The 15,582-nt window shown below is 38.7% G+C and overlaps 1 protein-coding gene across 2 annotated transcripts in view; it reads left to right on the top strand.

Annotated features, from left to right (window-relative positions):
* The first annotated feature begins 4,427 nt into the window (after positions 1-4,427).
* The window catches only part of stxbp6 (syntaxin binding protein 6 (amisyn)), a 72,435-nt gene continuing 61,280 nt past the window's right edge, over positions 4,428-15,582 (top strand). Inside the window, exons 1-2 of one of the 2 annotated variants that reach the window (XM_066694284.1) lie at positions 4,428-4,767; positions 14,935-15,123. In XM_066694284.1, the coding sequence (XP_066550381.1) occupies positions 14,970-15,123 (154 nt within the window). In that variant the 5' untranslated portion in view covers positions 4,428-4,767; positions 14,935-14,969. The remainder of the gene's footprint in view (positions 4,768-14,934; positions 15,124-15,582) is intronic. The other variant, XM_066694285.1, reaches the window with a different exon arrangement.

The raw sequence follows: 15,582 nt of genomic DNA, 5'->3' as shown, positions 1-15,582 counted from the left end.
CGCCACCCAAAGGCTGTTGATGGTCCAACCCCCCCACCCCCGATGGCCGTCGAGAGGCCTCCTCCAGAGGGAAGAGCACAGCCAGCAGCACCGATCAAGAACTTTCTGATCTCCTTGCTGCTCTAACAACTATACTGCCTGGAGGGGAGGAGACCATTAGGCCTAGGCCCTAAGCCGTGGACCCCCAGAGATTCATTTTCATCTATAGGAGATTTTTTGTTTTTCTCTCCTCCGTGCCTAAATGGTTTATTTATTTAAATGTTCACTTATTATTATTATTTTAGATCATGTAAACTGTTTACAGGTCTATATTTATTTATTTTACTTTATTGTATTTATGTTTTTTATTTTGCTGTACTTTGTATGTTTTCAAGTCTGTAAAGCGCTCTGTGGCTACCCTGCGAAGGGCACTATACAGATCAAAATTGATTGATTGATGCTTAGTGTGCTATTGCATTTGTTCAGCAAGTGTTTGTTAAACAGCTTGAAATATACTTATTGGAGCCTCTGAGAATAAAGTATGTGAACTAAAAGTAATACAATATCTACATATCGACTTTATTCTCAGTGTTTAATTATACAATAGACTTCACTGTCTTGCCTTCTTCAGTAATTGTTGAATTAAGCAGTCATACCATTCTACCGGACATGTCAGTTAAAAGAAAAATATCCATTGGCATTAATATTCGTAATATGTATTTAAAGGTGATTTTAATCTTTAATTAAGATCTTATTAAAGAGTGAATTGAATCACAAGGTCTACCAGAACAGACAGAATTAACTAAGCATGAATTATTAATAATATTTGTGTAAAATTTTAATTGAAATACATTTTGTCTCTAGCATAAAAATGTTTTGTTAATTTTCTTAGTGTTTATCGGGGTATAGGATCTTTTGTTGGAAATCAGCGTGTCAGAGCATTTGACAGCTATGTGAAGACTTATAATGAATCTGACGGCAAATTATTTTTCGGACCAATTGTGCCTTCATTTGTATCGAAAGCCTTGAAGTGGCTGTTAGAAAATGCCCTTATGGTCTGCTTAAGGCGACATCCTGGCAGGTCTTGAAAGTGGCATATAGTGGCAAATTGAATAAAGGAAAAAGTGAAGGGCTAAACAAAATTAGACTTGAAATTATCCATCCTTTAAGCAAGAGGCAATAGTGTGCAGAAATTATTGACATTGTCAGCAGTTGAACATTACTAGTTGTATGGATCTGCACCAAAGTAAAACAAACAACAGAATCACCTTTGAATGCAATCAAGGCATTCATTTTAACCTACAGAGACTAATAATAAAAGAAATGAAAGGGCTAAGAAATTGTGTGGCTTTCATAAAATCCCCAAACCCATTCAGTCAATAAACTGCTTGGGAATGAAATGTCATGGTCTTATGCTCTTCTTAATGGAATGGAATGATACAGTTGAGCTGGTTTCGCATTAGATGTAAACCCCAGTACGAATCGTTTCAAATGTCAAGGACTGGGGCTGACCTCACTTTGCGTACGAGTCAAGAGGCTACAGCAAGACTGGAGTCCACCTGAACTTGTCTATGCAAACATGTCTCCAGGGGCGGACCTTTCATTTCTAACGTTCTTTCACAAATTGGGGGGGACAACTTGCCACAATTAAAAAATTACACCTTAAACAGATTAACAACAAGATGGAGATTCTGCACTTTCACCTGTCCTACTAGACAGACAGACAGAAAGATAGATAGGTGGGTGGGTAGATATGCATGTATAATACTGCATTTTAAATAAATCAAACGGAACATTTGCAGCATATAAACATAGAGAATTGTGAAGTACATATGCTACATAAGGTTTTAAAAATATAAATAAAAATGGCCCAAGAGTGGTGAAGAAAATTGAAAGGTATTAATATGAAAGATAATCAAAAGGCAATTTATAGTAGTTAATGCAGATCATTTCCCTCGTATTGTGCTTGGAAGTGCATTTCTACCCTAGTCACACTTAGATCAAAACAGGGCACAGGCTACAGGAACTGAACTCACATTTTATTCCAAGTCACACCGAATATTGTTCATACATTATTAATCAGCTCCATATTATGATGTTTTAAGGCGACTTAATGCTTAGGAGCTGAGACACTCCTGAGTACCTTATCGCAGTGGCTGTTGGGACAATATGAAATATTCAAAAAGCAAATAAAGGCAACTAGAGTGTTTAGATCAGTTCTAGTGGTATTTAAGTAGATAATGTGGAGTTAGAGAAAAATATTTTAAAAATGAATGCCTCCAAAGTCTGATAACTGCAATGAATATTAAATTACATCAGAGGAAAAAAGACAGATGTGAAAAACACCCTGATATCTAGAAGTAGTTAACACATGTCTGAAGGAATGCCTTGCTGTTTTCAGTGCACAGTTTTATGAAAATGACTTCAATTGGGAATATCAGGCAGAATGAGGAATTCATCTGAGGTGTAAAAAATAAATAAATAAATAAATTGAATTAGAAAGCCATATCAAGTTTAAAGTCACAAAACTTTATGGAAGTAATCAGTACCTAGCAGATAGAGGAGCAAATGGAAAAGCAATGTTGCAATGTATATACCAATCTGTTGTATAATGGAAAATAATATCACCAAAAGGCAAATTGTTGATGGATAACACATAATAATGTGAAATATTATTACTATGGTAACTTTTGAAGTATTAGTAACCTAGTACAATAATCTTCTGTGGTAACAAAGCCAATGCTGGAAAATGCATCTGCTCTAGATGTAGATGTATATAGTGCTATACCACAAAATAAGTCTATTTGGAGATAGAGGTGGCCTTTGGGAAATTATAGATGATAATGTTTATACTGAGAGGATTGCACAGCAGTCATCACAAGGTTTAGGTTTGCAAATTGAGAATGGAATTATGTAATCCATAATTAACAATGACGGTTTATTTGAAAGAGTTTGACAGCTCCACACAGAAACTGAATATTTCAACTGGGAAATAAAGCGGATTTAGTAAACACAGGGAATATGATGCTGCTGATGATAACTGAGTGCTATACTTTACTATAGTTAATGGTTGTGATAACTAAGAGTATTGTTAAACGGTCTGTTTACTGGAAAACTTACAAATTGTGTGCATGTCTACCACTATATGATGAATTACATATGATAGAGATGCCTTTTAGAAGGAGGATCTCTGATGTTGTGTGAAACACGCAACCACGTGTCTGATGGAAATGTCAAATTAATCAAATAAATAGAATAAAAGCCATGAACTAAACAATACAGTTAACTCCTATAGCACAAAATAGATGCACAATTGTGGAGGGATTTGTAGAATTAGCAATTTTTATAAATTAAGATTCAACAGAAATATGTAAACTGAATGTAGTTCAGAACCAGAAAATAACAAATAGTGTCTGACTTTTGTAGTCTATAAGTAACAACCGGAATTACTAAACAAGAAAGTTACAAATAAAGGGTGATTCTTGTATTTTGTGAGAAGAATCAAAATGTATGTATTATGTAGATAGTAACTGGAGGTTGCCCTTTATGACCTGGGGCCGGATAAAAACTTTCCACAAGAGAGCTCGACTTCTTCTCAATATCTGTGGCATGCAGTCGACTTCGAATCCCTTCTCATTATTAATATACGGTACTAGTTGCTGAATCAATAGATAGCTGTCGCAGCAGTTAGAAGACATACTCATTCTTAATTTGTGGGTTTCAAAGGAAAACAAACACAACTAAAACGATTGTGAGTTTTAAAGCATGATATTAATGGCACAGACTCTGCTATCAGTTTGTTTCTTCTGCGAAACACGTTGTCAACTGGATCAAGAAAAATGTACGAACCAAAACACGAATTGCCAAACCTGATAAACATGGCAGAACCCTTTAGGGTCAGTTAAAGTGCTGCAAATGTATCTGTTTGCCCAGGTTTCACTTTTGCTGTTTAACAAAGATCCCTTCTGTACTCCCTTTACTTGTGGCCCAAACTGCGGATAAACTACAACAACCAAGCATTTACTTTAGTTTGAATGACTCACCGGTGTGTGTGGCAGTCTAAAAAGCAGGCTACAGACATTGTGCCTAGTATTGTGTTGCCTTTATCAGTATTAGTACAAATGACAGAGGTAGAAACCGCCTTATTAGTGTGGAATGTCAATGGGGACACATAGATGATGGTGAGCTTCCCAAATGACCTTATTATGAGTGGGTTGTCCATAAACAGAAAATACAGGTATGTGTGTGTCCACAACAAGTCAGCATAGTTTGGCTGTGTATCAAATATGTAATGCATGTTGCATTGTTGTCCCTGGATTTGATCATATCACAAGTTTCCATGGCATAGTTAGGAATGCAAAAAAAAGTGGCATCAAATAACACTGTTGCTATATGTGCTGATTTGTGCCTAGGGTTGAAGGTCTTGCTTGTTCTTGGAGAGCAGAGGGAGTGTGTGCCATGCGTGGGGTGGACCTTCACGTCACCGCTGCTCCCAGCCGTGCAGGAGCGCCACAGCTCTCATCCCGCCCGGATCTGCGCCAGACACGGACACGGAGGCGCTGCGCTCCACTGCCGTACCACCGCGCCGCACTTTGGGGATTATTGAGGCTCCGACAGAGCGACATGGTCCCGTCAGAGCTGCTCAGATAACAGCATCCTCTCGACACCCGGGGCTTGATTGAGGCTGTCGGAGCCCGGCGGAGCCCGGCGCGACTGTTCTCCACGTGTAAGCCCCGCCGCGCTGGGGAAGGGGAGGCTCTTCGCCGCGTCTCCAGCCCGCCGCCGCAGGTCAGTGGGGCTCCGCCGTGCGGGAGCCGTGTTGCGCGGGAAAGCGCGGTAGTAACTTTCCTCTGCTGCGGTAACTTCGGGACAGGGTGCGGGGGTAGATCTGGGAGACAGTGGTCGCTTACGCACATTAATACAGTGTCAAAAGGCGTCTGTTTTAGTTGTATTAGTTTCATTGTTCTCAAGTCACATTTTCATTTTAACATTAAAGCACGGTGAACAGCCTCCTCTTGCACTGTGCTCGGTATAAAGCAGTTCAGTTGCTGGTATAATAGTGTGTTAACTCGGTGGTTTCCAATTCCAGCACAGCATGGGGGGCCATATATACATTTTGTGAAATAAGACTCGTTAAGCAGTTTTCCTCTGGGGATATGTGTCTTTTTTGAGTTGAACAAACCGAAACCAGACGGTCAGAGATGCAGATAAGAGACACGTCTTCATTTGGACGCAGTTCGTCCAGGCTGCATGGGTTTACACGGCTTTCTGACTCGAATGAACCGTGTATTTGTTAATATTACAACGTACTAGTTAAACCAGTAACGGGGAGCGACGTTGCTGCAACGTTGTGTTAGCTGGGTGTTTGGCATGAAGAGGAGAGACGACGTTCAGGTTTTATGAAGTGACTCCCCGCACAGGTGGATCATTTTGCATGTGGAGGTCGGATGAAAAAATCTGGTATTAAAATCCACAGCAAGTAAAATTGTGTGTGTGTGTGTGTGTATATATATATATATATATATATATATATATATATATATATATATATATATATATATATATATATATATATGCAGTCAAGTGACGAATTGCTATTCTGCTATTTAAGAAAAAGTGTTTATGTATGGATGTATATATTAAATTAACCAAAAAAGGAAAACCGAATAACTAAAACAGTCAATAGAGCAAAAACGAACCATCAACCATAGACCAAATTAATACATGGAAAATGGAAAGAAAGTCTTACCAATTAAGAAATGCAACCGAAAGCTTTTAATGGCACAGCTGAGGCCCCTAAGGGCCACACAGTGATGTCTTTGTTGACCTCAGACTGGTCCTCACCGGTACAGGAATTTCAAGCATCCCCGTTGTCTTCAGTCTGAAGTACAGGAGGCCTTGTATCTACTAAAAAACGAACCCCCTTCCATGTTGCATTAAAACCTTAAACGATTGATATAAAGGTGTCTAACAATTTCAGACGCTCTGTTCTATACATACATTTCCTCACTTTCCTTTAAGGTTTTAAATGTTAACAGGTGTCCCCCCCCCCCCCCAAGTTTTGCTTCCCGTTGTGCATTCATGTATTGTGCAAAGTAGAGGGGTGTGTTCGTTTGGTTTATAATGTCATTGTTAAAAGGTCCATCTGCCTTGGAGGGGCAGCGGTCCAAGTGTGGAAACTGAGGACAGTTCATCAAATTTTGTTCCATCATCCCTTTTTTTCCATTTGGACAGGATGTTTGTGAGACCTTTTGGATTGCATTTAGCCATACTTGCATTATGTAGCCTTGAATGTCAGTACCTCATAGTACAAGCTACAACATCGGTGTAAAAAAATGATCAAAGCCAACTGTTTTTACTGAGATCCTGAGGTGAAAGGAAATATTTTTTTAGGAGGTAATGGATATTGGCAGTTAATGTCCGATTGTGAATTGCATGTGTGCCCAGTTTCAAATCTAAAGCTCCAAAACTTATTGCAGTCTCTGATTCACATGCTTCCATGCTAGGTTAAGGCCACATTTCTGCGATTTGGGGACACTGGCCCTTAGTACCTTCATTTTGTTTGGCTTTCAAGTTATATCCCATTGCCATGGTGGTGAATAGGATATGTTGTTAACGGCACCAGTCAGCTGAGCTACCTTGTGCCTTTCCCTGTTTTCAATACTAAGCTCAAACAAATAAACAAATTAAAGGCAATTTGAAGTACTGCATAATGCCCTACCTGGGAAATGATTCAGTGAGTTAGTGGAGCTGAAACTCTCAACCTGGACACATTACTCATATGCACCCGCTTGGTACTAATAGTCTGGCCTTGAATGCGGTGTGATTTCCACAGCTGCAACTGATTTTATTTTTTAATAAGTGAACTTTTTATTTATTTATTTTCTCCTCACAGTGTGTTCCCAGACATTAACATTATGTTCTTGCTTCGCTAACACATTCATTGAGATACCGACACAGCACGTTATGTAGCAGAACTCCATAGGGAAGAATGTACATTTTTCTTTCTTTCACATTTGCAAGCACCTTAACAGTCAAGATATTTTACAAAGGTGTGTAGGCCATGTATGTGTTCTCAATGATATCTTGAACACAGCAGGTGTACCCCCCTGTATGTAGGCCATAGCGAAGATGCCTCCGGTGAAAAAGTCTTAGGCAATTAGAGGTGCAGCCATAATGTCTGTTAAGATGATGGCATATTAGCTCTTTTGCATTTTACATTGGCAGAGCTGTTTGTTAACTACTCAAGTATCCCATAAATAACTCCAAGTGCCTCGCTGGAAAAAAGGTTTTATTGGCACAGAAAATGGAGAAGTGCTCAGCTGCTTGATACATGGCTCAGTCAAGACCGGCCTTTTGGCTGAAGCGCTTCCCTCCTGCTGACTCACACTATTTAGCATTGATGCTTGGATTTCATTCATGCTTTAATATGCATGAGTGTTTGTCATATACAATACTAGTGCTTATAGAGAAACAACTTGCCTGTAACAGCCAGTACTGTGTGACTTACACTCAGGGTTGCAGTACATTGCAGTGTCCTTTCGTGGGAAAATCAAGCCTGTGGATAAGGTGCAGTCTAAACAGTATTTTTTGCCGGTGTTACCTTTTTCCCCTCCAGAAATAGATAAAAGGATATTCAATAAAATAAATGGAAATGGGTTTTGAAGCTGTCATTTCTTTTGCGGGCAATTGGGGGGGAAAAAACAAAAACATTGGTTTTGGAAAAAAAACAAAAACGTCATGCATGGTTTTATTGGAGTTTCTTTTGTCTTATTTCTGGAAGAAGAAGAAGAAAAAAAAAAAAGGTCTTGCAGGGATAAATATCCATTTAGTTACTCGAATTTGTATGCCCCCCAGGAAACCTGTATTTGAATATATTTGATTACCTCAGTGTCTTTTCATTCCCAAAGCTTTAGTTAGTCGAACCAAGAAACACTATAACTTGTGCATTATTGCACATCAGGGTCCCCCCCCCCCCCCCCCCCCGACGCTTCTTGCCAATTCCAGGCTCTATTTATATACATATCTTGAGGCAATTTACTTCCAGCCTGAAAAAATGAATACTTTTGATGGGAAAGTGTGTCATTACTGGTCTAACCTCTCATTGAAAAGGCAATGTGAATGAAACTCCTTTTTTTTTTTTCTTCACGGTGTTGATTGGTGCTGCAGTACTGTGTATGTGGAATATCTTTCTGTAATGGATTGGCATTGGCAGCAGCCAGCTGAGCAGAGCAGAGTGTTTTGGTCTCTCGTCGCCTGTTAGGGGTTATAAGCACCATCTGTGTTCATAATAGCCTGCGCTGTGCAAAACATGGATTCTGTAAAACTTTGCATTATGGCTCTAAAGTTGATTACCCATTTTTTTTCCACAGTTCTCACTTGGGCCTAGAGAATTTGCTGATTCTGTGACTTCGCTAGTCCTTAACACATATTTCTTTGCAGTATTTATCCAGGTTGATACAAAGGGGTTCATGTGACCCAGACAGTGAACAAGAAAGTTGAGCTTATCATAGTTTTTTGTGTTGTTGTGAGTATACTTCAACTATCTATCAACCTACATAGCTAGATAAACCACATTTATCTTTATTGTGTATTGTCCTTCTAGAGAAGAACCTGAGCTTCACAAATCTTTCTTTGCTATCTAACCTGAGCGTACATCTCAAGACTGGTAACTTTCCAAGTATTAAGCATTTCTCCTTTCACAATTTGTTGCACCAAAGAGAAATGGCTTTGCCCACAGCCCCTGGAATGGCTGTCGGCTGCAATTTTGACTCGTACTGAACAGTTCAGACTTGACGTATCTTACATCAAGTAAAGGAATCGGCTGAAGAATGATCTTTCTGCATTATTTGCCTCTTACTCTCACTGTTTCTTCACTGTGTGTTTGTTAGTTTCGAAACCTTTCCTCCGTTGAACCGCAGTATTTGTAGCCTGGCTGTTCATAATTTAAAATGTTTGGACTCCATTAAAAGATAAATGAGAGTCAGGCATTTCATCTGTCTGTTGAAGGGAAAGCATACAGAAGAATGGAGAGATTGGGAAAGGAAGAAGCTGAAGTTATTCAGATGTGGTTTAGCTGAAGGAACTGGCAAGATAAAGTGCCACCTGGAATGATTATACCCATGTGGCTGAAATGTTAGACTGAGCCAGGAATACTTTTCTTAATTTGGGTAATTGAAAGAAATGGACGCAGAACTGCAGCTTTTGTTCCTCTTTCATTTGTCATTTTATTACTAGCTTATTGAGGCAACACAAACAAAATAAGCAGATAAAACAATACTTAATTAACATTGTAATCAACCCGAACCAAGGAAGAGTGGCATCTCAAACTGTATTTAGTTCAGGTCATTAAAGCACTGTGGTTATACTGGGTCAGGTTTATCTACAAATTACTGTGCAACCGACAGAATTCTGTGACAAACCGGGTTAACAGTGACAGGTGAAATGGTTTAATTATTCTTACGTGTCTACCTTCATAATTGTCCTGTAAACTTAAGAAAAATACTTGTGTCATGCCAATAAGATAAAGTTCTTGTCTGTGTGTGTGCAGTTGCTGTCTGCTTGAGATGTGCTCTTTGGAGATGCCGTATTTACGCTATGTAGTCTTTGTACTTAGAAATTGTGTTGAATTTCATTAGGCGTTCACAGCAGGGAACCAAGTCTGCTATTGATTCTCGGTTTTTCAGCCCAGGGGACTTGCCTTCTATACAATCAGCCAGTTTGCTTTTGAATCACAACAGAAATGTTCCTTTCCTCTCGGGGCTGTTCCTTGGTTAGAAACAAGAGCCGCGAAGACTTGAGACTAAAACCCTAAAGCGTTTTGATTTTAAATACTTGACAATTCTGAGATTTGTTTTCTCTGTGCATTAATAAGCTTGCTTTTCTTTGCCTCCCTTCAGTTTGTCGCTGTGTATGCACTGTAGAGGTAGGGTCCTTTATTGTGTTGAACGCCAACATTATACAGAGGTGCATTGTATTGAGATTTAGAGATTATTGTATAAAGTACAATCTAGCACCAAGGGAAATCTATCTGACTGAATTGTGCTCAAGTAGGTAGTGACACAATGCAGATGCTTTTATATTTTCAGTGTAAGTCCTATAATAGCACTTACCATTTTGTCTGTTGAATGTTGCTATTATATTATGTTCCCCGTAGTTGATCCATAGTAGGTGATTCTATGATAACATTTTCAAATGTCAATTTAGCTTTTTCCTGTGGCCTATTTCGGTGCCCAGCTAAATCATATTATTTCTTGACAGACACCCTGATCCATGGCGATTATCCATAGTATTATATATTACATGATCAATAATGATGTTGATGCAATAGTATCATATTTTAAGGTGAATTAATTACAATTTGAAGTTATTTTATAAAATGTTCATGTTTTAATTTTGTGTCCATTAGCTTGAAATAACATGCAGGCATTAGACTGTTGTACTCTGAATACAAAACACTGTATATAATTGATGCACAAGAAAGTATTTTGAAATTTAAGTTGTACCTTGGATGTACCTTGCAGTATATCTTGAGGAAAAAATAAAACCTTTAACAAGTGTTTTACATAAATGTAAAGTTAGGAACACTACTGTGATCCTTGCAAAGAGAAGGAAAATAACTCCTGCATAATTTAGGGACTCAAAACTATATAGTTTGGTTAAAATAACGTGTAATATAAAAACTTGGCAAGCTGCAGTGTTTTGCCTCATCCTTAGTTTGATCAGAGTACAATGGTTTTATGTGAGCATCTTGTGTGTCCTACTTTGCTTAGCTGTACATAATTTAAGATGAGCTATCTCTGTTATTGCTTGAGTGGTTCATTACAGAAGTGTTAAAGTCAGGGAGAGAAATAGTTTCACTCGGAAAGACAGATTGGTCTTTTCTTGTGTGTTGAAAGAAGATGATTATCTGGGGATTGTTGTTGGTAAAATCCATGAGGTCCCAATTATGAGTGAAGCTGCACTATAGCTTATCGGTCTCCCTGAAAGCAGGAAAAAACAGAATTGTATTACAGCATAATTTCTAGCAGTGCTAGGTAGGAGTACGTTTCAACGTTTCAGTTTGTCTGACAGTCAGATTTCATAATATCCCACAGTGTGCCCCCCCGAGGATCATCCGTGCCGCAGCCACCCACCGGCGCAGGCACTGTGAACACAGCTGCCAAGAGCTTGGGCATCCGCGCCGCGCTGTGAGAAGACAGCAGGGCCGGCTTCAGATTAGCACAACTAAAGTGAAAGACAGGTGTGTATGTGACTGTGAGCATAGGACTGTGGATAATGGTTAATACCGATACGTTTTCAGATCGATATGGGAACATTTGTTGCAATTTTAAAACTCTGAATTGTGTTGTGGATTGTTAAGCAGTGTGATAACCAAAGGACCAAACCACTATAAGACTGATGTATTTCTGACGTATAATATTGAGTGGAACTACTAAATAAGTTATTGTAACTCTGGTGAGAGGGCGGCACTAGAATATAAATGCAAAGCCCAGTCCAGAGATAGAAAAAATGCTTCTTCATAATATCTGCATCTGCTTCATAATAGTTAAGTATTACTGTGAATGTAATATAAATGTGTGATCAACTGTTTGCAGTTTCGTATTAAAACTGAAACTGACTGGATGCCTAGAATGCCTTGCATTTCTCACAATCCCTAAGATAAAGAGGTCTTTGCTTTCTCTAGATACAATCTGTCAGCATGGTGCTGGAACGATATCTGCAGGCCCCGTATCTCTTCCTGTGATCCTGTAGAGCCGGTTTTTCTGGCACTAATTCTTTTCAGTTTCAGTATGGTGCAGTCATTGTTCATTAATGCTTGTCAAAGCTGAACTTTTGCTATATTTAAACGGATGCGTCCTAGACTGCAAATTCCTTTCATCATCTTGAGCACTATCAATGTCATTAAAGACAGATCTTTACATTTTTTAGCAAACAAAAAACAACGGTGTCTTCCATGAAAGATTTACATAAATGTGCCTACTGTTACCTCACACATGCTTTGTCTTTTCTTTAGTTTGGTGTCCTTACATTTGTTTGTTTATATGCATGTTTCTAAATACCTTATGTAATCTTCAGTTAATCTGAAATGACAGCAAATAAAACTCTACTTGAACAATCAAAATCCTTAATGTTTCACTTATTAGGTTTAGCGATTTTGTTGCGCTTTCCCATGATGAACATCTGGGCCACAGGGGAGCTGGTAACTGTGGAAGTCTAAGGCGTCACTCCTAATCTAAATCAAATGCCAGTTTTTCACATCAACACGATTGTTACCTTGTGCCAGAAAGAAGTACATAAATCACTTTTGGTATGCACTGTGAAATACAGCTGTACTCTTTATCTCTCTCATATATGTGCGTCTTAACTCTGACATCCTCCAATAAATAAAACTGAATGCCGTTTAGTCTGTCAAGAAGCGCCATTCCCAATTCTCACTTGTAAGATTACATAAACCACATGTTCTTTGACGTCTACACAAGCTTCGTCAGTTTAAGATCTATATTAAATAATACATATACACAAGGATGTGATTATAGTTCATTTCACAAACCTTATACTTAGCATGTCCAAAAAAATGATTTATTTTAAGATCATGAAAGAATTGTGCAGACATTTGATGGGTGCTGTGGGCTACATGATATGTAGTTTTATTAAATTTTCTGAACAAAAGAGTAACAGTTTACAGTTCAGACAACTGTCAGTCAGCTCTGATTATGCACATCGAGAGCCGAGCTCAGTGCTCAAATAGGTGCGGCTGTTGCTGAGTATTTATAGCCAGTCAAGCTTTACAGGATGCTTGTTTACGACTCTGGTATTGACGTGCATTTATTACTACAGTGTATATCTCCTGACCTTAATTTAGCCTCTAAGAATATGTACCCTGCAGCTGAATTGACATGAAGGAATGTCTGGCTCCTTTCCAGGCTTCAGAACCAAAGAGTAGATGGGTGTCCGTACTATATAAAACATATATAATTTGATTTCCCTTTTATCGTCCTCGGGTTTCCTGAAGTATTCATGACTGTTTTGAAGGGTGACCACTTGAGTATGTGTTAGTGATGTGTTGTTTTCTGAAGGCCTGTATTTTAGGCTGGGAAAAATGTTCAGTGGAGGTCTGCAAGATGCGTAGCCCAGTTTAAACTCTCATTCATTAGACTTAAAGGTTTCAGTGGCTGCAGAGCAACGTATGAATGAGATTAAGCCATTCTTAAGTAACAATAAAAATGTTCACATTTGAAAGATGCAATTATTTTGTACTGTCATCTGATTAAAAACAATATTTTCTTTACACAATACCCAACCCCTCCATTTAGATATATATATTTTTTTTCATGTAAACATTATCATAATATTTAAGTTGCGTTGGTGGGCCATGGTAATTAATTAGCCATTCCAAATTAGGTGCGAAAGAGGGGACAAAATTCTTGGCAATTCCAAATGTATTAAAAAGGAAGAGAAAATAGACTGGGCTGCATTTATGGAGGTTTGACAATAACTGCACTCTGACTATCATTGTTGAAGAGTGTCTATAGATCTTAAATTATCCCCCGGATTGGGATGAGGTTTTTGATGGCACAGCAGAAATTTCAGTATCTGAGCAGTAAAGGAGAAGAACCAATTTGCTCACAGGGACAGGAATGCAATAATAACATCTGCTAGCAATGACTGGGTCTCCATTCTGTCATCAACCTGACCAGAAATATTGTATTAGCAGCAGATTATACTGTTTTAAGGTTACCTATAAATAAATCACTTTCAATACAATAGTCAGTTACTCCTAAGTATAACTGCATGACCATTTCTACCTTTACCTATATCCCACCTCAAACCTTACCATAAACAACGAGAAATATTTCTTTAATAATCAAGTTGGTAGTGAATATACGGATTAAAGGGAGGGAAAGCCTAAATACAAACAATGGTCTGAATCTTTATTGTGAAGTATGGTATGGTGATGCTGTTGCGTGTGAATACATTGTTAACCACTGCATCACACCAATTAGGTACCTATTAGCCCTCACAATAGCCAGAACCTACCCAAGGCAACTCCCAAATTGAAACGAAACCCAATCCAACACTACACCCACCTTTTTTAAGCGATACATATACATACAAGTATTTATACATTTGATTAATCTGCAGTCCAGTTGCAGTTTTCTTTTAAGATATTCAGAAGTAAAGGTTACTAGGCTAGATTTATTGTGAACCATAAAAATATCAGTTTAACAAGAGCTGTTATAAATCCCTCAATAAATGCTGTTTTATGTGAAACGCAATCTGCATGGATCTCAGACAGTGAAAATGTTCGTGGTTAGCAATTCAGTATGATAAACCTTTTAAATAGTACCCAAAGGCATGTATGTATTGACCCAATTAAATTAAATTGAGGAGGAAATCCTTTAAATTATTGTTAAATATGTTAATAATGTTTGCCATTACTTGAACGGCCAAAGGGGGAGCGAACCATCGGAAATTTTCAACACACTGAGCTGCAAACAAGGCAGATTTTATTTGCAGTACTCTATCATCAACTCTGCAGAATAATAAAAATGTATGTGGTCTTGAAAGAGACCGAGCTCACGTCTGACAGCTGCTTAAACGCACAAGAATCAAGACACTGGTGAGGGAAAAAGACTTACTGCAGAGCAAGGTAGCGACTGCACTACACTATGGGGGCAGTGTCTTATGTCTGGCTTCAGATCATTTTTGTAGCTCACTGCCATGGTTTTGTTGCTTATTAAAACCTTAACTTGTGGAAATGAGGTTTGTGCTGTGGGACTTTTCAGTCGGTGAAAATGCAGACATTGGGCACTGTTGCAATTCAGACACCGTTCCTTTGAGTGCCTCTGCCTGCCAAAGGTATAGGGACTAATGCAATGCGCTACAAATGCGTATGGGTACAGCACTGCATTCGAATAACGCTGCTCGTGTCTGGTGTTCCTCTCTTGACAGATAAGACAGCTGCTCGCCCCGTGCCCAGCGCAGAGATGAGTGCCAAATCAGCCATCAACAAGGAGATTTTTGCACCGCATGATGAGAGGATGCTGGGAGCCGTTCAGGTCAAGAGAAGAACGAAGAAAAAGATCCCCTTCTTAGCCACTGGAGGCCAGGGAGACTATATGACTTTTATATGCTTGTCAGGTAATCTTCTGCCAGTTTTCCCTGATGATTGATGTGGCTTTAGATTTCAGATGACTTTCTCAAATGTCAACCTCAAGTTAAGATATTGTTATCCAGCACAATGAAAGTTTCAAGAGTCAAGGAACTGACGAGTGCCTTGGCCCCAGGGAACAAAACTGATGTTGTGCTTTTGATCAGGAGAGTTCGAAAGGATCGGATTCAAAGTCTGCATTGGTCATCACATGCAGTATCTGACTGACTGTAGTGGTTCTGTTTTGATAGCTATTTGAAAAATAATAAGAATATGCAGTGTACAGTCTCCATGTTGGGGGGTGAAAAAGTTTCCTTTTATATTTGGAAAGATTGCTTATGTGACAATTGGGTTTAAAGTAGTGAGCAGTCGAGCGCAGCATCTGAGGAAAAGTACAAGTTAATTTAATTAAAGTTCAAGAAAAAAAATATTGCTTACATATAATTATA

The sequence above is a fragment of the Amia ocellicauda genome, chromosome 21 (genome assembly GCF_036373705.1).
Source record: "Amia ocellicauda isolate fAmiCal2 chromosome 21, fAmiCal2.hap1, whole genome shotgun sequence".
Taxonomy (NCBI): Eukaryota; Metazoa; Chordata; class Actinopteri; order Amiiformes; family Amiidae; genus Amia; species Amia ocellicauda.
This window is presented reverse-complemented; position numbering and strand designations above follow the sequence as displayed.